This window comes from Pterocles gutturalis, unplaced genomic scaffold (assembly GCF_000699245.1).
Source record: "Pterocles gutturalis isolate BGI_N339 unplaced genomic scaffold, ASM69924v1 scaffold4812, whole genome shotgun sequence".
Lineage (NCBI taxonomy): Eukaryota > Metazoa > Chordata > Aves > Pterocliformes > Pteroclidae > Pterocles > Pterocles gutturalis.
The window spans coordinates 64,393-90,414 of NW_010110087.1; the positions used below are offsets into that span (position 1 = coordinate 64,393).

Here is a 26,022-nt window from a genome sequence, read left to right on the forward strand (position 1 = left end):
TCTAACTCTAGGTCTGTTGAGTGTTATGACACTTTATGAGAATATTGCTTCGCTGTATAATTATTTTATTTTGGTGATGATGCCATATTGATCTAGATTTCCAATTGCTCGTGTGCATCAGAATACTTAATATTTTATCATGATAGCGTGAAAGTGTAAAAGCAAGGGTTTGTCTTCTCAGTTACAATTTCTAATGTTTTAAGAATTTTTTAATGCTTTAATTATTTTTTTTTCTGCGTGATTAAAGGAAGCTAGCATCATCACCAAGCTTGCAAGAGAGGAAATATTTTTTAAATGTTCAGTGTGTAAAAGATGGCAGTGTTGTTACCTTTGTAAACAGAAGATGATGGGCAAAAAATCTGCAGAATTTTCAGCAAAAGGGAGTAATTTTTTCAGCTCTTTTTCATTTCTTAATGGAAGAAGAATTATGGAAATGAGAGCAGGCGTTGCATTAAGTGCTTGAAATGTTCCTTCCCTGCAGACCAATAAAAACATAACTCTTCCATTAGGGAAATTTAGTTTTTTGAAGGCTGCGTGAATCTGAGCTCTGAATCAGTGAATGAGATGACTGTGCTGGGGTAAGCGTTTCAAGGTCTGATTATGTATTTTAAGTCTTTCGTAGGTGGATGCCAGTTCTTAGCTTGTCTTGTAAGTCATCTTCAGAGCAACTTTTTCTATGACTCTTTGTATATCAACCCCTTGGCTTATCTTTTGTAGTACTTGTGTAGTGCGATCTTCTGTTATGCAGATCAGTAGCAGAGTTTCAAAGCCCTGAGGATTGAATGATTTTTCCTCCCTGAATTTGAACTAGAAGGTTTCCTGGCCTTTTCAAAACACTCTAGCTACTTGCGTATCTCCATAAATAAAAGTCAAATAGCGCAAGTAAAAAATATAACCTTTCTTCATGCGGCGTGTTTATAGTCTCACCTATGGCTATAGCCTGTCTTTGAAAATATCCTTCATCTGTAAGTGTGAGATGAAAATGTAGCAGTAACCTGCTGTCACTGGGGTTGTTCAGATTAAGTTCCTGATCAGGGCTGCAGAGAATTAATACCAGAGCAAGTGGGTATTCAAGTGAAGCCAACTTTTTTTTTTCTGTGATATTAACCATAAAATAGTAATCAACATTAATTCCTAGGTTCTAGAAGAACACAAATAAAAAAAGAGCAAAATCATTATCAGTCATTACCACTGCTCCTTACTTCTAGCTTATTAATCGTATTTCAGTTTCAGATACTGTATTACTGAAGCTGTCAAACACATCACAGAGGTATAAAAGGATGATTTGTCCTCATTTAGTGCATGAGGAAACAGAGACACCAAGAGCTTCTGAAACTTGTCCAAGGTCTGGAAATGATTAAGTAAAATTCTTTCTTTTTATTATTTTTATTTAGTTGTAAATAGTCTGAAAGTAGCCATAATGGTCTAGTTATAATTGATCAAAGAAATCTCATTTCCCCCTCTTTTGCTGAAGGGCAGATCCTGTGGGTGCATGCAGCACACATAGTTAAGGCACCAAATGTAATTATTGTGAATATTTGTTCACATGTGGGGCTGTTTTTGTTGAGATTGGTTTTCTGCAAACACTGCCAGAAATCGTTTACCCATCACTACAAGTGTTCCTTGGAGCTCCAGTCCCCCACAGGACTCCCACGAGTGCATTCCTGTGCTCCTCTTACGGTTTATACGCAGACAACCTACTCCTTCTGCCATGATCCAGAAACATGACATCTATGCAAATATTAGTTATGTTCCTTATAAATTCAGGAGGCAGGGAGAACATGCCTGACCTGCATGATCCTCTATCCCCATCCTGATTATTCATTCCTAATGGAAAGATTTTGAAATGCTGGAAGAAGATGTCAGTGGAGGAAGCACATGGACATCAAATTTTCAACTCCTTGCTGATTTTCTTACTATTTTATCCTCTCTACCCATCCTATGGCTTAGTCAGTTGATGAATTTAATCAGCTGCCTGCTTTGGACATTATAAAGAGATACTGGCAGTGAATTTCCACCTCGCACATTAGATTTTTGGCTGATTTAAGTTGGGGCCACCCTGTGCTGGTGGCGTAGGTGGCTAATCATCCCTGAGAAACCAGCTGTGTGGACTGGGGCTGCCTGGAGAAAACATGGGTTCCCAGGTGTCTTGGATGCTTTTGCACACAGGAGCCAGATGGTTTTCTCTTTGGATTTGCTTTGGCTTTGCTCTGTGGGAGAAATACCTGAGATGGATGCTGCCAGGTAGCTGCGTGGCTGCTGTGTGCTAACAGCTGCTCTAGCTCTTCTCTCAGAGGTATAGTTAAAGCATAAAAATGAAAAATGGGTAGAAATCTGTGTGGTCAAGTTGAGGAGTGGGGAAGACTTCTTGTCTTGGGTATTTCCAGACCTGATGGGATGGGTCCAGTCCCAAGCTGGCATGCCAGACTGGAATGTGATGGTGGTACATGCCAGATGGTTCATAAGTACTTTGAGATCAAAGGCACTTTCTACATGTTAGTAAGGTTTTCTCGTTCACAGCCCTTGGGCATGGCTAACTCACATGGCCGTGTGGTACGCAGACACAGTCACTCATTGGGGTCCTCTGAAGCTGAGTGTGATATTGCAAATTTGACTGTGAAAGGCATTGCTGCAGTCAGCCACTCTCCCAAACACCATGAAATTCGGGAAGCTTAGGTCAGGTCCCGTATCACCTGCACATTGGAAAATAACAGGTTGGTTGGCTCACCCTGGCAGTAAAGCTAACTATCCCTGAAACAAGGCCAGTCTCTGGGACTTTACCTGAGCCAGATACATGGGCTATGGTTTTATCCTGGACAATAAAAATTACTAGAGGGTAGCCTGCACCTCAGCCATGTGCCCGGCCCTGGGGCCATTCGCAGCAGCCCAGCACGTCAGGCAAAGCTCCAGGCATTGCAGGCAGGCTGGTCTTGGGCAGCCGTCCCCACCTCATGCGCTTGCTCTCGTGGTCTCGTTCCAGGGCAACCCACTGTACTTCCAGTCTGCCAGAAATGTGACAGTGAACATCCTCAATGAGAAGACGAAAGTCCTTACTCGCCTTGTAACAGGTAAGGAGGGGGAAAGGCTGCATGGAAGAATTAAGGAGGGATGAAAGCAGGAGTGTTGTGGGATGCTGTGATGGCTTTAGCACACAGGAGGGGAGCCCAGGTGTCTTGTGAAGTACAAATGAAAACTTCGCTTCACTTTGTAGAAACAAAGCTAGAGACATGAAAGCTGTGCTGGGGAGACAGCTGGTTGGTGCTTTCTGATAACAAAGCAGACCATCGTTTTCATTTCAAAGCCAATCTGGAGACAAAAAGGTTAGTGGTATGACTTCAGGGTCAAGAAGAACATATGCAGGGTGATATTTCTGTTGTCACAGGCACAGGCTTTTCCCGAGACACTTTTAACTTGCCTGAGATCGTGGGAACTCTGCTGATTAACTGTGTCTGGGTTGGAACATTTTGCAGTTTAGAGCTCTCTGTGCCCTTCTGCTGATGAAGAACACTCTCATGCTCCTAAGCATGAGTGTTTTTGATGGGGAAATGGGTGTTTCATAAATCCCCAGCGCACAGCAGCCTTCGAATGAGTGCATGTGTAATTTGGGTTGAAAGAGCCTAATGTGTTATATATGCTAATAGATAATATATATATATGATATAGGATAGATATTTACTTATTGAGATTTTTCAAGGGACCGGGAGAAGTATTGCTGTGTGGCAGAGTCAGTAATCCATAAACATGTTGTTTCTATGTGCGACTGGGTTGTTTGGTTTGCTTACACAACATCTTGGCCTCCAGTCACAGTATTAAATAATTAAATATGCAGCTTCAGTAAGCAATGATTTAGGCAGCACACATGAAAATTGCCTGGAGGAAGGAAATAAATTCAACCCCAAGCTCCCTGATTCTCACATTCAGAATTAGTTTTAGTTTGTTGGTTCTTCATATATTTTCAAGAGGGTATTTGGTTCACTTAAGCACCTCCATTTCATAAGAGCTTGGGAGGACATAGTGACATCTCCCAGTGTGATGTTCTGGCTGTTGAGCTCGTTTCTGTGTTCGGCAGCAGCTTGGGTTTCAGAGCGGAGCAAAGGCACGGTCCCATATGGGCAGTGCATGCTGCAGCGATGAGTAGGGAGGTAGTTAATTAGCAAGATACAAATCAAACTTAAAGCTTGAAAATACTGGATTTTCTCTGAATGGCTGTTGGATTTTTAAGTGTTTCCAGGGATCTTGGCATAGCCTCATTTTTCTGTAGTCTGAACCATGCACGTGGTTCTTTGCGTGTCCTTATGCTAATACAGATGACCTGTGCAGGGAAACGCTGGATATAGATGGAGTTAGAAACTGCCTATAAGAAAATACTGGCTGTTGGTTCTAATTTCTCTTCTCTTTTGAGAAATTAGACTAGTCAGGAAGATGGCCAGAAGTAACGTGAATTCCTATCACCTGCCGTGTGCAGCAGCATATTCCAGGGAGGCTGCGGCTTGGACTGAGATGCACAGGGCTGTTAGATGGTGATTTCTCCGAAGTTTAGCCTGGGTCAGATAACTGAGGGGTCTGCTCTTTGCAGCTTTTGAGTTACAGACCTGCACAGAATTGCTGTTCAGGCAGCTGATGTTTATCAGGCTCCACAACAAAACGCATTGCCAGAGGCTTCCCAGCACTGCAGGAGAAGCAGCGGAATTGAAATGAGAGCTAAGAAGGAAAGTTTTACTTGTCTAAAAACTTTCTGAAATGTGGGAGACTCTGCCATTCGTCATGGCCTGCACGTAGCTGAAATGGTCCAAAAGAAAAGATTTGCACCAGTTCTCTCAAAGCGTGGCTGGGTACATGCATTACTATTTCACATGTGGGTCTGTCTTTCCGTAAAAATTTCCCAGCTATCCCAAGTTTAATGGTGATTTATGTGTCACATAACATTAACAAAAATATAAGTGGAAATAGTTGAGGGCTTGTTATTTGGGTAGAAAGCAGTGCCCTTTTCTAATGAGAGGTCACCCTCTGAAAAGCACAGACCTCTCTGTCAGATGCAGGTTGTATCTGCAGAGCTATTTGGCCAATCTCAGCAGATGGGTTTGTTAAATGTATGAAGCTACTATGTGATTTTCTTCTACTTTTCACTAAAAGGTTGTGTGAAATCTCTTCTTCCCTCTAGGTCCCCAAGCAGTGGAAGCACACAGCCAAAAATTTGAGGTGAAAACCCTCTCTGGAAAATTGCTGTTTTCTGCAGATGACAACGAAGTGGTGGTCGGAGCAGAGAGATTGAGAGTTTTAGGTAAAAGATTATTCACTAAATCACTGTTTTAATATGCGCCTCTTCAAACGTTAGAATAGTTTTGCCTGACTTTTCTTCACACTTGCAGAAAGCTTCTTGTGGAGATAAAGCCTTTCGCTGTCTTTGTTGCTTTGAATCTTCTCCAGGAAGATAATGGCCAAGAGTTCCTATCTGAGGGGTTTCTTAACTTGCACAATATGTTATTTTCCTCCAGAGAAAAATCCCCTGGAAGTGGTCTGTCTGGCTCAGTGAAGTAGCTTTAAAACTAGCTTTGGGAACTGAACAGCTTGATCTCTTGGGTCTGGGATGCAGGCCATGAGGGGACACTGTAGGGACGCTTCCATCACCGCAGTTCCTGTGCGTGGAGAAACCTCAGCCTTCATGGTTTTGATCCCACCGCTTTCACCAGCTCCCCCTTCATTCTGAAGTGAACACCAAGGAGGAGACCCGCAGTGAAAAAGTCAGCATGAGACAGGATGCCATGTTAATTCTCTGAATAGTTTGGTGGCCTTTATATTAGTGACCTTTCCTTAGCCACATGTGAGAGCACATTGTGTGTCTCTGAGCCATCTCCAGCTGTGCTGTGGGTGGGCTGAGTGCCCCGTGCACAGAAGGAGACCCCAGCCTTACCAGTGCCACCGCTTCCCCCTCTGCCTTTACAGAGGGGTCAGCTCGAGCCCTCCTTTTGCCTGTGAGGGATCAGCCTCCCCAGCTGTCCTGCCTGTTAGGCTTTACATCGGTAGTTCCTCATAAAAACTGGGGATGCATTTTGGCTCTGGGGAGAGGGGGTTGTTTACTGTTTGGTTTGGGTTTGGTTGTTTGGTTTTTTTTCAATTAGAAAAAAGAAGCTGTTACAAAAATTGTAAAATTTTCAAATGTATTTGATAGTTCCGTTTTGTGGTGTGTTTTTTTTAATTAGAAAAAAGAAGCTGTTACGAAAATCGTAAAATTTTCAAATGTATTTGATAGTTCCATGAAATTACCTCTTGGGTACTTGAATTCTCTGGCTCTCCAGTTCAATCCATGCTCTTTGGTTAGTCTCAGATTTGCTTGTAAATGTTTTCAGGTAGGACCAGACTGGGTAACTTGATATTACTAGCAGGTAGTCACATAACTGTACCGCTGGTCTCTGTGGATGCACTGATACCTGTTTTCTAATGGCTTGGTTTGGATGCATCTGCTTGCTCCAAATTGTTCCTTAGTTCTCCAGTAAGTTCCTAAACACAGAGATCAACGAAGGAGCTTAGAATGATGTAGAGGATTTTTTTTTTAGAATATTTTAGACTGTTTTTATTTACTGTTATTTGCTACATACTAGGTAGCGTTTTGTTAGGATATTATATGTAATCTAAAGAAGTTTAAATCAGGGCCTAAGAGTCTAACCATCATGAATGGGACTTTGTATCCAACCATTCACGTTTTTCATTACCTGATGTCATGTTCCTGTTTGTAGACAGTCCAGGTGAAGCTCTTTGCAAGTCACTGCTGGTACGTACTGGACTAGTTCAGTCACCAGCTATACAAAGTTACGTGAGTTTTATAGTTTTATATGTTGAACTTCACAGAATTAACAGTATCTTTGTAGTTTAAAACTTTCAAAAGGACCATTCAAAAGTCTTGCAGTGTTACAGAGCTGAGGAGCATTTATCACAATCCATCTTCTGTCACAAATCTCCCTTCACACTGCACCCTTCAGAGCTGATTAGCTGTACAGTCTTTGTGCAGGATGGATGAAGTCAAGAAGCAACAGTTTTTAGATGTTTTCTTGGAGATCTTAAAACACAAGAGATTTTATAGAAACTTTTCTTTACACGTTGCAAGTACTTCTCAGGTTACATACTTACAAAAATATTGCTTTTTTATTTACTTTGTACTTTGGAGAAACCAGCAATTATTTTTGATAGTTATTTTGAGTTTCTGCCTTGTTTTAGTCTCCAGAATAAACAGCATCAAAAATACTGCTAACCACTGTACTGCACTTTAATTTTTATTTGAAACTGAGTGTTTCTTGGGGTTTATTTGGCTTATGCAGATCTGTCAGAAAATAAAAGGTAGAATGATACCACTGGTGATGTTACGTGGCAAGTATTTCAGTGACCTTGAACTGAAATGCTTTCAGAGTTCATACTTGGCTTTGTTTCTCTCCAGCTTTGCTTCCTCAATCTAATTTTATCTCCAAAAGTGTTTGCCATGGCTGCTTGCCATACTGGGAAGGATTATACCATATGTTCATATTTCTTGCAGTGTTTTTGTCTGCACTTGAGGCTAGTCCAACTTGTAGTACACAGACAAATTCCTTTGATCATTTTTCTGGTGTTTGGGATCTCAGGTGCTGTCGGAATGTGTCTGCTGACACCTATCTACGCTATGTAAATAATCTCAACTTGTTCTCGTTATTGCTGAACACGTACTTGTTATAGGAGGAAGGGTATGTCTGCAATCTGGCATGAAAGTCATCTCACAGAGGTTAGAGCAGCAGTTACTGGGCTTGTGGATAGCTTTTAATCTTGTTAATGATAATTACTTTTTTTCTTTGTACGCGCTTCAAAGTTGATTCTGAAAGTTTGTTCTATAAAGTAATGCTGAAGCCCTGTCATGAGGAAAGAGGTGCTTTCCTTTTTTGAAATGGACTCTGCTCTGGGTAGCTAAAGGATTTTTCAGCATTAGCAAGGCATTGAAAAGGGAGGATACACAGAGTTATGTACCAAAAAAATACAAGTAGGACATGTGCTTCATTTGATGGTGCTTCAAAAAATTGCACAGCATGGGTAGTGCAGATTACCAAGTGAAAGTGCTTTTTATTTTAACTGTATTTTGGGGGGCTATTTCTGATTTTTTAACCACTAAAGGACACAAAAGGACAGAGTTAGTCCCCTCTGCTTTTCATGCATTATGTAATTTTAAGTGCTTCAATGAGTTTGTTTGATTTGGTGAATCCGGTCAAACCTGTTGTCATAGGAGAGATTGCAGGATAACGGGAACTTCTGTTTGAGGACAAGGGCAGCCCTCTGAGCCCTTTGGCCATGGTCAGCTCCCATAACATCCACCCAGCCTTTTCCAGACGCGAGCACGAATCCCCTCTGCCTTGCTCAGAGCCAGCTGGGAGCTCAGCAGCTGCATTGGTCCAGATGACTCAGAAGGAGCTCATGTTTGCCTACAAAAAGTCATGTAGCAACTGAGCCTTATGCCAAATCTGGTCTGTCCTTTTTCTTACAAGCTCATCTGCCAATGCCTGCAGTTGCCCAGCCATCCCCTCCACTCTTGAGGAGACACATTCTCACTGTCAGCACCGCTTTCTTTTACAAGCTTCGTTCCTGGAGTGCTTGAGCACCTGGCAGTCTTTTAAGAGATACTACAGCAAACCTCAGAGCCGTTCTCATTCCTCAGAACCACGATTCTGGTTTGCAAGGCTTAGATTTTGAAGGCAAAATGTGCCACTTCTCTGCCTGGTAAGCGGTACCGTGGTGCTGCTCGTGAGGTTGTGTGTGGGGTGAAGTGCAAAGCTTCCCTGAGCTGGCCATTGCCAAAGTTAGCAGCACCTTTTAGCAAACACCACATAGATGCAAGCTAATGCCTTGCTGGATGTGCCCCGCGGGCTCATAAACACATACGGTCCGCGTTATGGGAGATGAATGAGCTGGTCCTAATTGAATTCGTATGTGGTACATCGTACAGCGGTTCCCCTTCCCCCTTCCTCCCTCCCTCCAGAAGTGAAACGTGTTCAGACCGTCTGAAAAATGGTGCAGAAGAAATACTCTTTAGTTAAAACAGCATTAAAAAATAACTTTGATATATATTAATTACAGATTTCATTTAATAGCATATTGAACATTATAGCATTTATAAACAAAAGACAATCATAAAGCATTATTCTGACTGTTAATTAGCTCTATTTATTCTCCAGATTAGTTTTTAAATATGCCCTCTAGATGCCACTTGATACTAATTAACAGAGTTAACATTATTATCTCTATACAAAAGCATTTTTAATTAAATCTAAAGCAATTTAAATTAGCATGAGTTTTTACAGAAATTAAACTCTGTTCCAAGTAGAGTTAGAGCCGCTTAATTTAGCTTTATAAGACAACATCTGATGACATGCCAGTGTCAGTTCTCCCAAGGGCCTTGACATCTTTTTTGGAGATTATTTTTTGAAGTTTGTTTTCAGGGAAACTTGCCAGTATACTCTCATGTTTAATATTTATGATGGATTTAACATATTTTTTTTTAAGAATAATATTGATGGGAATCCACGTGCACTGCAGCGAGCTGAGATAGAGACGCAGAAGATGCGTTCCCGCAGCTTAGAGGCTTTCGCAGTCCCTGGTTTTGAGTGGTGGAGGAAGGGTAGCGTGGGAGGTAGGATTGCATGGGTTGGATGCTGTCCCACTGCAAATCAACCACGCTTTTGAACCACTCTTAAGATTGCCATTTTGCTTTGCAATAAAGATAGAATTAATGATAAAACCACAAGGTCCCTTTTCTGTAATAGAAGGGATTGCTCCCAAATTGCTCCTGCTCTGGGTCCCTGGAAAATGTGCCTGTCCCTTGGACATTTAGACTAGCATAGCATAAGCTTTTCTTCTAGTATAGCCTAATGATAAACATTTGGCTATGGCCTTTCCCTCTAGCAAACCCTGACTAGAACAGCTGCATTCAGAGTGGGGTAGGATGCCTTTCATCTCCCAGTATAAAGACTGCAGGAGACGGGTGACCCACCCACCACTCACTGCAGTCCTCCCAGCACCTGGGCTAGCTAAAACGTCCCTTTGATCTCTCCAGCCCCTTGCCTGCTCTCCCTTCCAATAACGAGACATGAACTCTATTTCTGCCTTGTAGCTTTTTTCCACTGTAGCACATTCCCTCCGGGCAATAAACCGTGTGGGGCATGCAAATACTGGGCATGGGTTAGGCTTGCAGAAATATTAGATTGGGACCGTGTTTTGTTCTAGTTTCTTGCCAGGTGCTTGGGAATGCACCTGAAAAGAGGCATCAGCTGGTGAAATGTTATTGTAAATTTATTAGTAAGTTTGGAGAAATTATTTCCAAGGCACATTTCTAGGATTTTATTAATGAGAGCTACGTATTATGGACTTCAGAGGTTTTAGTCAAGGAACACCACCAATAAAATCAACATAGCATAAGCTTATATTCAAAGAGATCACTATATGACTGCCTCATAAGAAGCTCTTTTCAACAGGAGAGTTTGGGCAGGGGTTTTCTCTTGTTGGGGACAAAGGGACAATACCTGCTCTGTATTTGCAGAATACTAAGTGCTGGGTTTCATTACCCGTGGAAGAGCTGAAAAAGCATTTGCAGTGTCCTTCACTTTGGACAAGAGGAGAACACAATTTAATGTGAATGTGGTGAACTAATACGTCTGTGTAAGCTGGCCCAGCTGTCTCTGAAGCTTCACATCTACAAACATTTTCAGGGAGCGTCGTTATTAGCTTGATCTAGGAGGATCCCTGCAGAGCTGTGGTTGCAATGCCAGCCTGGCTAAAGGGCTCTGCTCACATTTCCACAAAATTACAATTTTAGTAGCTTCTTGGCCCATCCTTTCTAGCTTACGTTTGCTGCAATATTTACAGGAGAGCAACTTTAATGAGTGCAAGAGTAGTTCTAGTTCATGAAAATAATCCACAAAGCTATTTGACTGCTACCAGTCATTTTAGAGGGTGGTGTAAGCTAGAAAGTTAACAACTTCCAGGAGTTACCACCAATCTTTGCTGCATGCACCCTTCTTCAGAAGTTATTATTTATGGGTCAGGACATGCACCGTTGCCCTTTACAGCAGCCATTATGATTTCAAAGTGGCATTTGGCTGATTTGTTTGTGGCAGAGGGAACAAGTTTCGTAGCCAAGTGTTGAAATCAGGCTTGATCCAGAGGAGCTGGAGCTTTCTGGCCTCACCATTGAGTCTGCTCCAGCTTTACGCCTGAGGATAAATGCCAAGCTTGAACTTGCTATTATGCATTTTGTATGTTTTCCTGAAAAATGTGTCCTTATTACAGGTCTGTAAATAGCTTTTTCAAAGGAGAAATGGTGCTACAAGTCTCATTTCTTAGCAAATTGAAACATTTTCCTACTATGATCCTTTTCCTTTACAAAGGCAGTGGAGAGCAAGTTGCATCCAACTCAAAGCTGGCTCGATGCTGCCAAATCGTGGCCATGGTACCTCACTGGGGTACCTTGTTGTGCTCCTGGAAGCAAATGCTGTGCCATCAGACTGGGGTTAGAGGCCTTTCCCAGTTCATCGAGTTGCAAACGAGCTCCTGCTCGCTGGGCTGCTTCAAGGCACTCGGAGGTAGCAGATGCTCCAGGGCTCCCTTCTGTGCTCCCAGCAAGAGGAACGAGCGTGCCACGACCAAGCTGCTCAGGAGGCTTGGACAGGCATTTGACCTTTTGCTGAAGATGTATGAACTTCTTTAGGAAGCAGCGACAAATATTCACTACACGCTCCCTGTGGGTAATTAAGCGGTAATATTAGTGCAGTCCCCGAGCAATTGCCAAGCTGTCATGTAGTCATTGGTCCTGTGGAAAAGGGACAGAGAATAAAATGAGGAAAGTAGGGAAATACACTGACAAATGAAGATACCAGGTGTTAGCACTGGCACTAGCAAGACTGGAAACAGCCTCCACTGTCTGTAGCGTTCAGTTGTGGCAGCAGAGTTTCATCAGATTTCTTTGCATTCATTGCAGAGCCATGGTGCTGGAAAAAAAAAATGTTTAGCAAAATTAAGGAGCAGTGGGGGAAAAGAAAGATGTTTCCTATCAGTGATTAAAGCCACAAGAAAATTCTTTTTTGCTCTCAATTAGGAATTGTGCTATTGCCCTATCAACGTAAAAGTCAGGTATGAAAAAGTGATTTAATCTGTAGTCAGCAGTAACAAAGAATTAGAAACCTATACAGAAAAAAATGTTTTGGTTGAATTGGGTGGGAGTTTTTTCCCCAGAGGCTAGGATGAGATTTCTGGATGCTTTCTTCCAAATAAAGTTGCTTCCCCATTGCTTAAGGGAAGAGATTAAAATGACCAGATCTTGAGCAAACATACAATTCTTGAATGGATACTTCTGATTGCTTTGCTGCCTTGAGGGCAATAGATGTAGACACTGTTGTCCATTCCTTTTAATGCCAAATGCAAATAACATTGCTCTCCTTTTTCAAAATCTACTCAGCCGGATTGTAAACTTGTCTTTTGATGGAGAGAACACTGTGTGTCAGGAGGGAGATATCTTGACAAGTTTTCTTTGTATTTACTTTTACTTCAAAGTACATTCCAGGCAAAAAGGACAGCATTTATGTAAAGTGTATAGGCTTCTAGTCCAGGCTGAAATGTGTGTTCAGATTGCGTTACCTTAATCCTGTTTAAGGAAAAAGAAGAATCATCCACTATTAGATTAATACTGATTAAATGTCACAAGGATTATGAAAGAAACATACTGTACACTTACCAAACACTGAAATCAAGTCTAAAAGTGTGGAAGATTTATATTTTATTTCCTAAGTGTCTTCCCCAGCCTTCACAACCTGATCTGTTTGAAGCTCACATAATATTCTCCTTGATAAATTTCCGCTGTGTATTCCTACTTCAGGTGCTCTCCTGAGTTTCTTTGCAACTTTGCACAAGAATGCTAAGGAGAGCTTCAAAGGAATTCAGTGATGACATTGCTATTGTTGAGCTCCAGGAAAAGTGTTGAAGGACTCCAAAACTAGTCAAGAAGGAAATATCTAGAGGTCAACATAAGCTATAGCAACCTCTCTTCGTATGTCTTTTCTCAGTTTGGATGCAAGCCCTTCTGCTTTTTTCTGTTACTCCCTTTGTATTTCTCAGACATTCAACCACTGAAGCGAGGTTCAACATGTGTCTACAGACACACACATCACTACTGGCCCACATACACATCTTAGAGCTTGTGGTTCATCTTATTTGCAAGTTTTCTAGCTTAAAACCAAGCTCCATTTATCTCTTGGGACTGTGAGTCAGATAACTGCTTCTCCTCCACCCATTGGAGCTCATGGTGCTGGAGTCTCAAGGAGTTCCCAAGGAGTCCGCCACAGCCCAGCACCCAAAGGCTGACTCACTCCCCATCTGCCTGCAGTGCCAAGACCAAAACCTAAAAGATTCTAAATAAATTACATTTTTATTGTAAATACATTTGTTGATGCCACACATGATCTCATTACATAGATTGCCTTTAAATGAAAAACTCCCCAACACTTTGACAACAAAGGCAGGCAGGCAGACAGACCTTTGCAATGAACTGTTTTTATAGTATCCTAGAAAGAAGCATGAATGAAGCTTTATGGCTTTTGTTCAGTGCACTGGCTTAACCCAGCCATGCTATTACTGTTGGGCCCTGAAATGGAGCTCTTATTGATTTCAGATTTGATGGGATTCAAGGGGAGCAACAGCAATTACTATGTTCATCCATTTAAAAACATAAATTAAGGATGAATAAGGCTTTTAAAGCTAGGAATTAAAAGAAGCAGGCACAAATCATTTCTACCTGTATTGTATTGGATTTGCTTCCTGGACATCTGTTTGCACAGAGTCTGAGACTGTCACATATTACCCTGATGAGACCTAGAGAAGAGAGAACCTCGTCAGATGGTGTTTTCATGAACAAATTGCTGAATGTGTCCTGATCAATAACAGTGGGAACAGAGGTAGTTTATGGAGATCACCAGCACAGTATACATTGCCTCTAGAAAAAAATCACAGCAAATCACAATCACAGAACCCAATTTCATTATAAAGCAGTGATATGCAACACTAAAGGTGTACTGCAGGACTGGAATTATTACCAAAAGAATACAGAGAGTGGTAAAGAAATGTGTTGTCTAGAAAGAAAAGCAGGAAAGTGGGGAATAGCTAACCAGGTGCACAGCTGAGCGGAAACCTGATTTCTCTCCCTCGTGTTCTGTTTGCCCCCAAGTGCTGTTCAGCTGATTGCCACCTACCCTTGACAGCCGGAGCATCAATCATTAGTCTAAAAATACCTCTCATCGCATTGCATTTGAGCATCTTCTCCCCCTTCCAGCTGATAGCAGTAGAAGCCTAGAGCAAGTTTAGTGCAGAGGGAGCGGTATGTGATCAGCATCTTGCCACTGTGGCTGGAGCCCAGTTGTGGCTGGAGCCCATTTCTGGCCAGAGCAGGGATGGCCCTTGGCTTTGGACCAGGAAAGGTGCCAGGACAGTGTCACGCAGCTCAGGCACTTTTGCAGCACATAGGGAAAGCAAGAGGCAGCTTGGAAAGCTGAACTGTTGGTGCCCACTTTCCTCTGGTTGGATTTGTTGCTGGTTCAGGAGATGCACGTTCCAGCTGAGGTTTGCTCCCTTCTTGGGAGAATTGGAACTCCTCCCTCCCCAAACGGAGTTGCTAGCATCCAGCCAGCGGTGAGCTCCCACCAGAGCCTTTGCCTTGGTGGGGTGTTAGTCATCTCCCAGTTTTTTCTCGCAAAGCTCATGAGACTGATCAGCCAACTCCACATTTGGATGAAGAGGGTTAATGCTTCAAAAGGTGCTCTTCAACAGGAGACTGGCAGACCAGTGTGCACATACACAACATGATGCTTTTGCTTTGTTTCAATGTGAAACTGGGATGAAAAAACCTAGTTTTGTGCTATGTTTTGGAGTCATGTCATAGAGCAAGCTGATTGCCAAAAGCTCAGCCTGCTGGCTTTTTTTGTTGCTGCCATGCTGGAAATAGTGAGGTCAGCTTGTGCCAGGCGCATGCTGTGCAGCAAGAGAGGACAGTGTCTCCTGTTGCAAGAGCTGGAGCTGCTCAGAGGATGCAACAGACCAGTGGCACTGGAGGCTCCTCTGGTGGGTGCAGAATGGGAAGAGGGAGGTGAGAGGAGGTCCAAAAGCTGGATGTAGGTCCAGCAACTGACCTCCAGTGGTCCAGACTGCAACAGGATTGTCTCCTGGATGTGGCAGTGAGCTTCTAAGAAACCACTATTGCCAGAGAAAATGAAAGCTCTTATTTGGCGAACCTGTTCTCATGCAGTCTTTCTTGAGTCTCAAATAAGAGAACAGACAAAAACAAAAAAACCCCAAAGCCTGAAATTGAGCTGTAAATGTTCCCTTGCCATAGGACTCTTGATTTTGTTATTGCACAAAGTGAATGCCTACACAGGGGTCTTTGACATTTGTGCCCTTATGCACTAGAAGGGAAAAAAATAACCACTCTTTGAGTGAATCTTTATGGTGATTCAAAACACTTTAGGTAGATCCTGTCATATGCTTTATAAGTTCCTGACTGATTGTGTGGAATTAAGTTATTGGGCAGAGAACCAGCTAATGGAAACACATTGATGAAATCATCTTTGAGGGACATTAAATGGAACTTAAAATAAAGCTGAAATGGCTTTATGGATTTTTCAGTCAAACTGTTTATGAACGTTTATCGGTGGTAAATTACACAGTGTCAGAAGAGGGAATCAGTAGGTATGGCTTTTAATAGAAGTCGCTCTGATATAATACTGTGAGAAAATAATTTCTTGCCTAGGGATGTACAGTATAGTACGTTTAAATACAAATTATATGATTGTTTTCTCTTAACTGTCTTTGGCTGTTTGCAGGTCAGTTACCCTTAGCAGCAGCAGAGAGTTTCATGAGATTAAAAAAAATATTTTCAGTACTTTGCAATGAAATATAAATTTTATATTATGCATTTTTCATGGTAGATAGCAAATTTATTAATAACAAGTAATTTGGGAAGCAGAAGCTACATTGGACAATAATAAATTTAATTTACTTCTGTTTTATACTCAGTAAAGAGAGTAGAGGGGCATAGCCACTTTGATTGTGAAGGGAGATTGTAGCAGCTAAGTCTTGAACTGTTGGAGCTATGTATTAATACCATTTGCCAAAACCCATTATTCCTCGGGTAGAGGACAGGGAAAATAAGACTAGAGGAGTGCAAGACTAGACGGCACCTTCTGGTCTTGCGTATCTTGTCTCTGGTTTTGATATCCCACATCTTATAGTCATGAATTTCTCAGATCTCTTAGATTGTCTGTCCCATCTACTCTAACTGAAAAGCAGTTCCCATTTTTACTCCTCTTTTGGCTCGAAAACACCTATTTTTCTTCCCAAATATATTTGAGACCACTTTATTGCCACTTGCTCTCATGCCAACATTGGCCTATAGCCAGTAGTTCTTTCTCCTTCATGTTGTTTATTCTCCTAATATATTTATATAAAGCATTCAAATCCTTCCTCAGCCATCATGCTGCTAAGCTGAAAAGCCAAGTCCTTACAGTCTTCTTTTGTAGGGTAGAGATTTTATGTTCCTGCAGTCGTGACAATATTTATTCTCTGTACACTTTCCTCACTGGGGATGAGCTGGGGGCTACATAATCGTTCAAGGATTCACTGGTGATTCCTAAAATAGTGTGATTTTTTTTTTTATTTTCCTGTTAGGCTTGCCTCTTGCCTTTCAGTTTAATGTCACATTTGTCTTCCCTTTGGCCCCGTCCCTCTGCCATGGATCATGAGTAGCGATCAGCCTTTATCCAGGGGTATTTCCATCCAGGGAGTGTCCAACATGGAACAGAAATTTGTGCTGCTTTCTAAGCACATGACCTTGGACTTTGTATTTTTAAATTTCACCCTCTCTCTCTCCTCACTCCCTAAGGTCAAACATTTCTTCCTCCATGACATTCCAGTCCTCCTCTGCAGAGCCAAAATAACCCAGTTCAGTGTCAACAGCACATTTCCCTCAAACTTTCCTTCTCTTTTTCGCCAAAGCCTTTAGTAAAACCACTAACTGAGGTCACTTCCTCCAACCCAACCTCTTCACTTTCAACACAGTCCAACACTGGTGCTATCACAGCCTGGCTGGGGACTTCCACAGTGGCCAAGAGCCAGACTTTGACACAAATGTCCAGTGTAGTTGAATACTTCTCCAGAGTATTTAGTTCATCTGTGATCCCCCTGCTATAGAAATGGGGACACTTAAAATGATAATTAGGTGAGGGGAGGAAAGCTTATCAGGGTCTCTCCAGTGGCTGGATGACACGGGCAGCTCAAGGAGTCCCTCAGCTGCTGACAGCCAAAGTCAAGGGAGGGATGTCTCAGTGCTCGTCCCTCAGCATCCCCTCGTGGCTGCTGTCCTGCTCGGTGACAGGGACAGGGGGCCCTCTGAGAGAGCTTGACTTCTTAAAACAGAATAATAAGAAATGATATTGTCAAGGCAGGAAGCCTTATCAAGGCAGGTAGCGTCCACTTCTAGTGCATATCAAAGGAGAGAAACAGAAGGATTTGGAAATCTCATTCCTGTTCCCAGTGCAAAAGGGACTCTTCCATGGATCTGGAAATAAAAAAGTATCAAGGCGGGTAGCGTCCACTTCTAATGCATATCAAAGGAGAGAAATGGATTTGGAAATCTCATTCCTGTTCCCAGTGCAAAAGGGACTCTTCCATGGATCTGGAAATAAAAAAGTCAGGAAAAGAAGGTTTAACAACTGTGTATAGGGAAAGGAAAACAAGGAGACAGATGAGAGGAATAGCAGGCTTCTTTATTTTCAGCCTTCCTGAAATGACTGCATCAGAGTCTTCACTGCTTTTTGTTTCCGAAGTTGCTTCCTGCATTTAAATGAAATAATGAAAGCCTGGAAAACCCCAAGTCATTAGAAATATGGTAAAGTTTCTCCTTATGCTCCAGGGGTTTCTGATAACTTGCATATCATTATTTTGGGCTTTGCATAATTTAAGTAGCTGACTTAAAGTGTGTAAAAATGAATTAAAATTACCAGCATAAAGTCACAATTTAAGCAAGATGGGTGGAAAGGGTTACAGGAATATCTATGTGCGCCTCTGCAGCTGCACTTCCTCATCTTCCTCCCCTTGAAAATGATTGTTTTATTATGCAGATATGTGCAGGCTGCGTCTTTTGCTAAGTTTCATTGCAAAGCTAATAACCAAGGCAATTGTGTGGATAAGCAGAGACTTAAATCATTTGGAAATTGTTGAGAGGGGACAGATCTGATAATAATAACCTTCATGGCTGGCAAGTTACAGCTGCTTCTGACAACTTGTAACGATGAAGGCTTATAGTAAAGTTAAGAGCTAAATATCTGTATTGTGCTATAGGATCAATTTCAATTCCCAAGTATAAAGCTTCAAACTTTAGACTGCTTTTATCATCTGTGAGATTACTTTGTTTTTTTCTAGGTCAAAAAGAAGGGGTTTTTTTATAAATGCTAGAGTGCTTATTTTCATTCTGATTTTTCTTTTCTAACACAGTGTAACAGCCTAGATAATTTGTTTCAGTGCAAAGAAAACATAGTCTTAATGAAGCAACAGGTGTTTCTCAGAAGTTACAGAAGGATGTAGCTTTAACATGTTTTGCATCATCTCAGAGCATTTTTTTGATGACTTCCAGACTGCACATAGGTAACCATTATAATAGCACGTGTTAAGAGAGATCTCAAAACAGTATATGTAAAAGGTCTCATCAGGATCTGTAGTTTGCACCAATAGCTATATTGACGAAAAAGTTAAGGAAATAAAAAAAATGCTACAGGTGCCATTGCATGCTGACATTGAAGTTGCAGTGATGAAGACAGATAATGAATGACTAGCTGTTCACAGTGCGTCTGAACACAAGACCGCAGGTCTAATTTTAAGAATATCGGTCATACTTGCTCACTGGGGAGGCAGCTATGTGTTAGAGAACGTGAACATGAATTCTAGTGCACTGCTGCGCGTAAGGCAGTTAATACCATTCTTAGCTGTGTTTTAATTGGAAGTTTCAGTGTGAGTGAGACAAGGATGTTCTGCAGCATGGAGCATAAGTGACAGCACATGGGGACTCCTGTGTCCCAGCAGAATATTTTAGAAGTGTAATGGGTTCAGAAAAGAGCAATGAGAAGTCCAGAAATTCTGCTTCACAGAGAATGGTTCAGAAAGCTGTAACTTTTCAGAGAATCAAAGAGAAGGTTGGGTGGTTGGCTCACTGTCGGTAACTCCTACAGAAGAAGGTTCTGTTCAGGCAGCAACTACTGGCTGGCCTGTGAGGACACAAGAAGATCTAGTGGCTGAAAGCTGAAGTGATACCAATTCAGATTAGATGCTCATTTTTACATTAGAACAGTTAGCGGAACAGAATGACTTACCAGAGGATGATGTGGGCTGCATTAGGCTTAAAACAATGAAACTGGGAGAGCACATCTTTGTAGAGAGACACAGCATGGCTCAGGCACAATACGGACCCGATGCAGGGATGGCTGGGTGAAATGGCCCAACCTGGGCTATGCAAGTGGTCACAGAAGAGGACTGCAGTGACCTGAAACTTAGGAGAACTGTTAATATTACTTAGCAGTTTACAGCTCATGACCTAAAAACACCCAGCAGATGGGGATAGTGCTGCCTTCCCCACCATCTCCTAGAGAAAGGGGAAATGAGCAGATGTTAAATGACTTCTGGGTCACACATCAAACCGGTGGCCGGGATGGGACTCGAGCACAGTCTGCTGCCTGCTTGTGCTGCAGTGGGGAGACACCTCCCTCCTTTTCCCCAGGCAGGAGCATAGCCTGACCAGAGAGGTGTTTGCAGGGGTTGACCCAAAATTTGTCTTTCTCCTTTGAGTATCTCTCAGACCCAGCAAAAGAAATAATTTAATGATGTGCATCCAGGTTCATTAGTGAGGGGCATAGCTGGATTAGATGCCTGGTTACCAAGGGGGGGTATCTTTTCCAAGCTGCCTGCATCAGATGGGTCAGCAAACACTTCCCACAGTCAGGGCATAAGCAGCTTTACAGCCAGAAGTGCAGTTTGCAGGCAAATCCCTGTTGTAATCAAGGCAATCAATTTCAGGTGATCAAGGTCTGGCTTTTCCTGGGGACAGAAGGGATGTGCACAAGAGAGAAATGGGGTCAGGTGATGGGTTAAATTGCACCTAGCTATGATTTGACAATCACTCCCCTGATAACAGCTTATGATGTTTACAATTTGTCTTCTGTTTTGTTTTGTGATTTCAGGAGCAGAAGGCACAGTGTTCCCTAAATCTATAGAAACTCCCAATGTCAGGGCAGACCCCTTCAAGGAACTAAGGTAAACTTTGGAATATGGTTTAACGGTAACTCAGTGGTGCCTTGTTGGAGTTGTGCGCACTGCTGGGCATCATTTCTGCTTTTGCATAAGAGCTTGGGGGTTTGCTTTGGAAGGCGTCACCAAGGGGATGCCATGGAAGGGAAGGGACCTGCCATGTTTCTATGTGATATGACCAAGCTAAAGGCAATCACAGGTCATGAGAGCATAGTTTCTCCTCTGTAACATGCTCTGCTTACTCTGGGCTCAGCCTTTTAAAAGAAATAGAGAAATCTTCTGGTTGTGCAGGGAGGTACTGGAGTCTATGCTGAATCACAGGGAGTAGCAGCAGGCAAAAGGATAAGGCTCCCCAGCATTATCTGTCTTGCAGAAATGCAAACCCTCCCTGACCTACACAGGGTCTAGCTGTGCATGCATGTAACTGCTGACACTTGCAGAGAACCCACTTGCTGACAGCAGTGTATTGGGAGGGGAATAAACAGCACAGGTCCTGAGAACCAGCTTTGCCCTCAAGCTAATGCTGGGCATTATCTTTATTTAAAAAAAAAAAAAGTGTGGCCTTACAGGTTAGTTTGGATGACTAGTCACTGAAAAGAGACTAATCATATGGCCTAATAAATTATTGACTAAGTCTTCTCATATCTTCTGACCAAGAAGGCTGTAGGGGTTTGCCATCAATGCTCTCATTATCCTTCCTTAGAAAATGAGAGAGAGAGAAAAGGTGAAAAAAAAATCTCCAGAAGGACATCTTATCCTTAGGTCTAGGGTTGCAAACTCTCCTTTCCTGGAAGCTGCTGGGGATGAGGCAATCTTCAGAGAGCTGAAGTTATGCACAAGTGCTGCAGATTTACTGTGGATGCACTGAGATGGGAGAGGACCTCTCATTAACTCTCACTGCTCTGATACCAGGGATAGTTATGGCCCTGCTAGATCACCGTGGAAGATGAAGAATATCCTGGCTGCTTTCCCTTGGGTCTATTGCTATCCTTCAGTTTCTCTCTGGAAACACTCTAATTGTTCCCATTTTCCACTCTGGGGATCATGCGTCAGACAACAAGTGCAGTGCTGGTGTGATGCAGTTTGTTATCTATCAAACTTTGTTCTCTTTCTCCATGCAGTGGCTTTAACCCTGGCTTGTGGTTTTCCCAATTTTGGCATACTTCCTTTAAAAAAAGAGGAAACAGGGCCTTTGCTCAGCCTGACATGCAGCTACCAGGGCAGCCCCAGGGTCTGCTGGGGTGGAAGGAGCCGCAGGAGGGCAGGGTGCGGTGGTGCAGAGCACACATACCCTTCGTTTCTCTGGGCAGAGCAAGCAAACAAAGCAGTCAGTGGGTGGGTGGATTTGTAGGTGAGGTTCAGGTGACAGAGGCTTTCTGGCATGGCCCATCTTTGCTGATGTTTTCAGGGAAAAAAAAAAAATCATGATGATGGTTAAAAATCCAATAGCATCTGAATAACCTACAAAACCAGGTTCTGTTTTCAGTAGTGCAAGAAAAATGCAAGACTTGTTTCCAAGTTTGTAGTTATTTAGGAGTTTTCTAAACGTGGTGAGGGAATTTAATCCAAATAAGTGTAGGGTGTCATATTAGAGAGGACAAATGTGAATTAAAATGGCCTTAATCTGATTGAGTATGCCTTACTGTTCCAAAGAGAATTAAGCTAAATGAAATTGAAATGAATTAATGGCAGTATCCATGTGAGGGGTTGATTCAGTATATTTGATCTGCTTTAAATTCATGTTGTTATTCCACTTGTTCTATGCAGAGAGCTGTTAGATAACTGACTTTCTTTGAAATTAGTGGACTGGGTGAAAAAAATCCTGTAAAAATCTGGTGGGTTTTTTTTTCTTTTTTGTGTTTTTAAGGTGAAATCATTGAATAGGATTTACATTGGGGAAAAAAAAAAAGGTCCCACAGGGTCCTAAAACATTTTGTGTGCTTCTGAAAATTTTATCTTGGCAAAAATAAATGTATTTTCCACCACTCTGAGAAGAGCCAATGGTAGCACTGTGTTGAGAAAACAAGGTTTCCCAAGAGCAGATGCTCTATTCTTTCCCAAACCAAGAACCATCCATCTCTCTCAGTACATGTTGGAGCTCTGGCTGCTTCTTAGGTAAAATGGTGCCTTTTGGGTGCAGTACAGAGTTCATAGAGGAAATAATCTTACTCTGGGAGGGCCATTTTTTGGCACCTTCCTATTTTGAAAGCGATGTGTGTGCATAAGGTGTCATTTTGGCCTGTTTAAAAAGAAGCGGCAGTGAAATGGGACTGAATGAGATGGCAGCCAATGGGTCCTGATTTGCATACACTGCCAGGAAAGCGGCGTTGTAAACATGCACTCAGTAGCTGGCTTGACTCTAAAAGGCCTTTTTCTGTAATAAATAGTGCAAACTTTATTTCCTCCTTAGGCTGAAGTTCTTGAGGTGGGAAAGTGCACATTCAGCTATTGCAGGCTCTTGCCAGACGCCACGAACCTCCCATCACTCTTCTAGATCAAATGGTTACGCTTAGTTATGTGCTTTATCCATTTGCTCTTTTCAGTACCATACTGCCTCCCACTTTTTCATTAGGAGACTTCAAAATAGGGTGACAGCAACTGTCACTGTTGGAAAGAGAGGAGACCAACTGCTGCTGTCGCCACTGGGAGTCAGACCATCTGTATGTCTTCTTTCCCTTCCTCCTCTCCTTAACAGGCAGACTGACTTCTCCTGCAAGACAGGCAGTACGCCATCATGCCAGTCATCTCTATGTCTTTCCTTCTTTTCCTCCCATCTCCCAAAGGCCTCCAGTCATGTCCATGTGTCACAAAGACTGGCACGCTTTGAGTGAATGGTGCACATGTTCTCATTTCTTTCTGTCCCTGTTGAGCTGACAAATGGTCTTTGGTTCATAGAGCCTAATTCATTTATTAGTAACCAGCTGCTCTACAAGTTGGTCACCATCCTGGAGAATAGACAAGGTGTGGTCCTCTTTTCTAAGTGCCCTTTTTAAAACATATCTGCACTGACTCTTTTTAATGCAGGTTGGTGTCTTTGACATATGGTAATGTGATTGCCTATGTATAAAAAGTTGAATTCAATGTGACCTTTTCTCACTAGATTGTTTTAGTAGCACCCAGGTAACTTGGGAAGAGCCTGTCTTGAGAGCCTCTCCTTGACACTGGCAGGGATCACCTGCCTTCCTTCATTTATCTTCTTCCAAAAGGCAAATATATGCCAAGGAGGCTAACAAGATCAGCGCTTTCATTGCCACTGACACATCCTCCAAGACGAGGGATAAGGGCTAGACTAGCCAATGAGTAAGGAAGAAGGAAAATAATTTAAGGGGAGGGGATTAAAAAGTGGATGATCCAGTATAAGAAAATTTATCAGGAGGATGCTGTTAAACGGCTCAGTGCTGGAAGCTGGGAGGATGTATGCTGGACGGGTGCTCTGTGTTAGCATCCATCCTGGGCTTCTGGTGGGAACAGGTCCCTGAGTTCAAAACCAGTATAGGTGACTCCCTGACGGCCAGGTCATGCTGGGCAGAGGCACCTGATGAGTGAGGAAACCTTGTTTAGGGTATTCCTGTTTCCAGAGTTAAATAAAAAGAAATCAGACAGCATGAAATTCATTCCATGTGGGGCAAGTACACACCTGTAATTCATCCATGATTATTGCAGGTTAAAAATGCAGTAAACCGCTCATCCAAGGCCGGGAAACCAAGGGATGGCTGTTTTTCCTGTAATGCACAAATATAGTTAAGGGAGAATTAATCCCTTGGGCTCGAAGGGGTAATTTTTGACCAAAGTTAATTATGAAGCACTGAAAGTACCAAATGGTAGATGAAATGTACTTGCAGCTTGATTTTATTAGTGCAGTTCTACCTTGCCATGTACAGTACTGAACTATCCAAATAGTCCAAGTGAGACCTATTGTAACAAAAAGCAATTTAAATACAGTGCTCAGCTAATGTAATAATACTCATTTTGCAAAACAATAATTCTTAGCGAATTAAGGTTTCTCTCAGCTGTGTTTCACAAGGCAGCAGAGACATTTTCAGTAAGTACAAACAAATAATGTTTGTGTCTAAAACCCATTACATTAATAAAGATTAAGAGAACAAAAATTAGAGGAAATGCAAAACATTAATGGTATGAAAGAGGAAGTAATTGGTGAGAAATGGAAGTCGTTTATAAAGACTAGTGTGTGGTACTGAAACACTGTTTAGTTTACAGCAAACACTTGGGGATTCCTGTGAGGTGTCAGCAAGGGAGAAATGGCAAACGTAGCCTTGTATCTCACAGAATCACAGAATGTTAGAGATTGGAAGGGACCTCAAAGGATCATCTAGTCCAATCCCCCTGCCGGAGCAGGAACACCCAGATCAGATCACACAGGAACGCTTCCACGCGGGCTTTGAATGTCTCCAGACAAGGAGACTCCACAACCTCTCTGGGCAGCCTGTTCCAGTGCTCTGTCACACATCTAGCTGGTGTTACTTTCTGATCTGTTTACCATAAGGGAAGTAATTATTTTCTCTCTTTTACCAGTGCAATTCCAATGATTTTGGTAGTCCTACCAGCTTAAAAAACAGCAGGCTTTGGTTTGGGATGAGCTTTACTTTCCACATTGTGACAAGTGGAGTCACCATCCCTGGAGGTGTTCAAGAAACGTGTAGATGTGGTGCTTAGGGACATGGTTTAGTGAGTTAGGTGGTGTTGGGTTGGACTTGGTGATCCTTGAGGTCTTTTCCAACCTTAATGATTCTATGATTCTAATTAGTAAAAACGGGAATATGTGTGTTTTTTATAAAATATAACTATTTTCATATGACACCGATGGGTTGGATTTATATGACTATCTCCACTAAAGTCAACATGTACGTATGAGCATACAACTAAAATGAGAGAACAGGTTCATGGTTTCTAAACTTTGACCTAATTTAAGTGGACTCTGATGAGTTTCTTTTGAATTGCCGAGTCCTTGATCACTCTCCGTTTTCTAATCTAGGAGACCACACATGATCTACCAGTTTTCCCGTGCCAGCTAAGGCTTCCTGAAATGCTTGCTGTTGGATGAGACTTTTTCAGAGCAGAATTCACACTGATTTTATAGCCAGGGCCACTTTGCTTTAGTTTTTCCTCCTGTTGACATTCCTTCAAAGCTGCTGCCTGTTCATCTATTATAGAAGACAAGCCCCAGCCCTCCCAAATCAAAGGCAGTCTTTCCCATAGGCTTCTTGTGGGCAGTGTATTAAGATCTCTCTATACCACTGGATGCAAGCCTTGGAGTTAACAAGGCAGTTGATTGCTGGAGCTTTCCATCTGTTAAAGTATTTCTGTTGCAAAGAATAGGAGAGGGGGATTGCTGTTGCCTGTCCTTACCTCAGGAAATCTTCTCTTCATGGTCTTCACCTCCTTCACACCCAGCACCAGAACAGGGAGATTCAGCTCTTGGTGTCCTTTCCTTCCTCATTTTCAGCAAGTGAAGCCCAGATTTGGATCATATACTCAGGAGGCACATGCCTGGGAAGTTGCAGAGGCATTGACAGAGCTTTGCTGATTTATTCCAGCTGGATAAATCACGTCCCTGCCCTGTTCACAGTGCTGCTAATAGGATCTGTCCATGGACAGGCAGATCCTCTTCAAGGAGCTCTAATGGACGGTGAAAGCAGGCTTTGGAGGGACGTTCGTATCTGA

At 42.4% G+C, this 26,022-nt stretch overlaps 1 protein-coding gene across 1 annotated transcript in view; it reads left to right on the top strand.

Annotated features, from left to right (window-relative positions):
- Window positions 1–26,022, top strand: part of SGCD (sarcoglycan, delta (35kDa dystrophin-associated glycoprotein)) — a gene marked incomplete at its 5' end in the record, with an annotated part of 70,063 nt that overhangs the window by 17,406 nt on the left and 26,635 nt on the right. Inside the window, 3 exons of the mRNA XM_010073201.1 lie at window positions 2,981–3,068; window positions 5,162–5,281; window positions 20,274–20,346. Of these exons, the coding sequence (XP_010071503.1) occupies window positions 2,981–3,068; window positions 5,162–5,281; window positions 20,274–20,346 (281 nt within the window). The remainder of the gene's footprint in view (window positions 1–2,980; window positions 3,069–5,161; window positions 5,282–20,273; window positions 20,347–26,022) is intronic.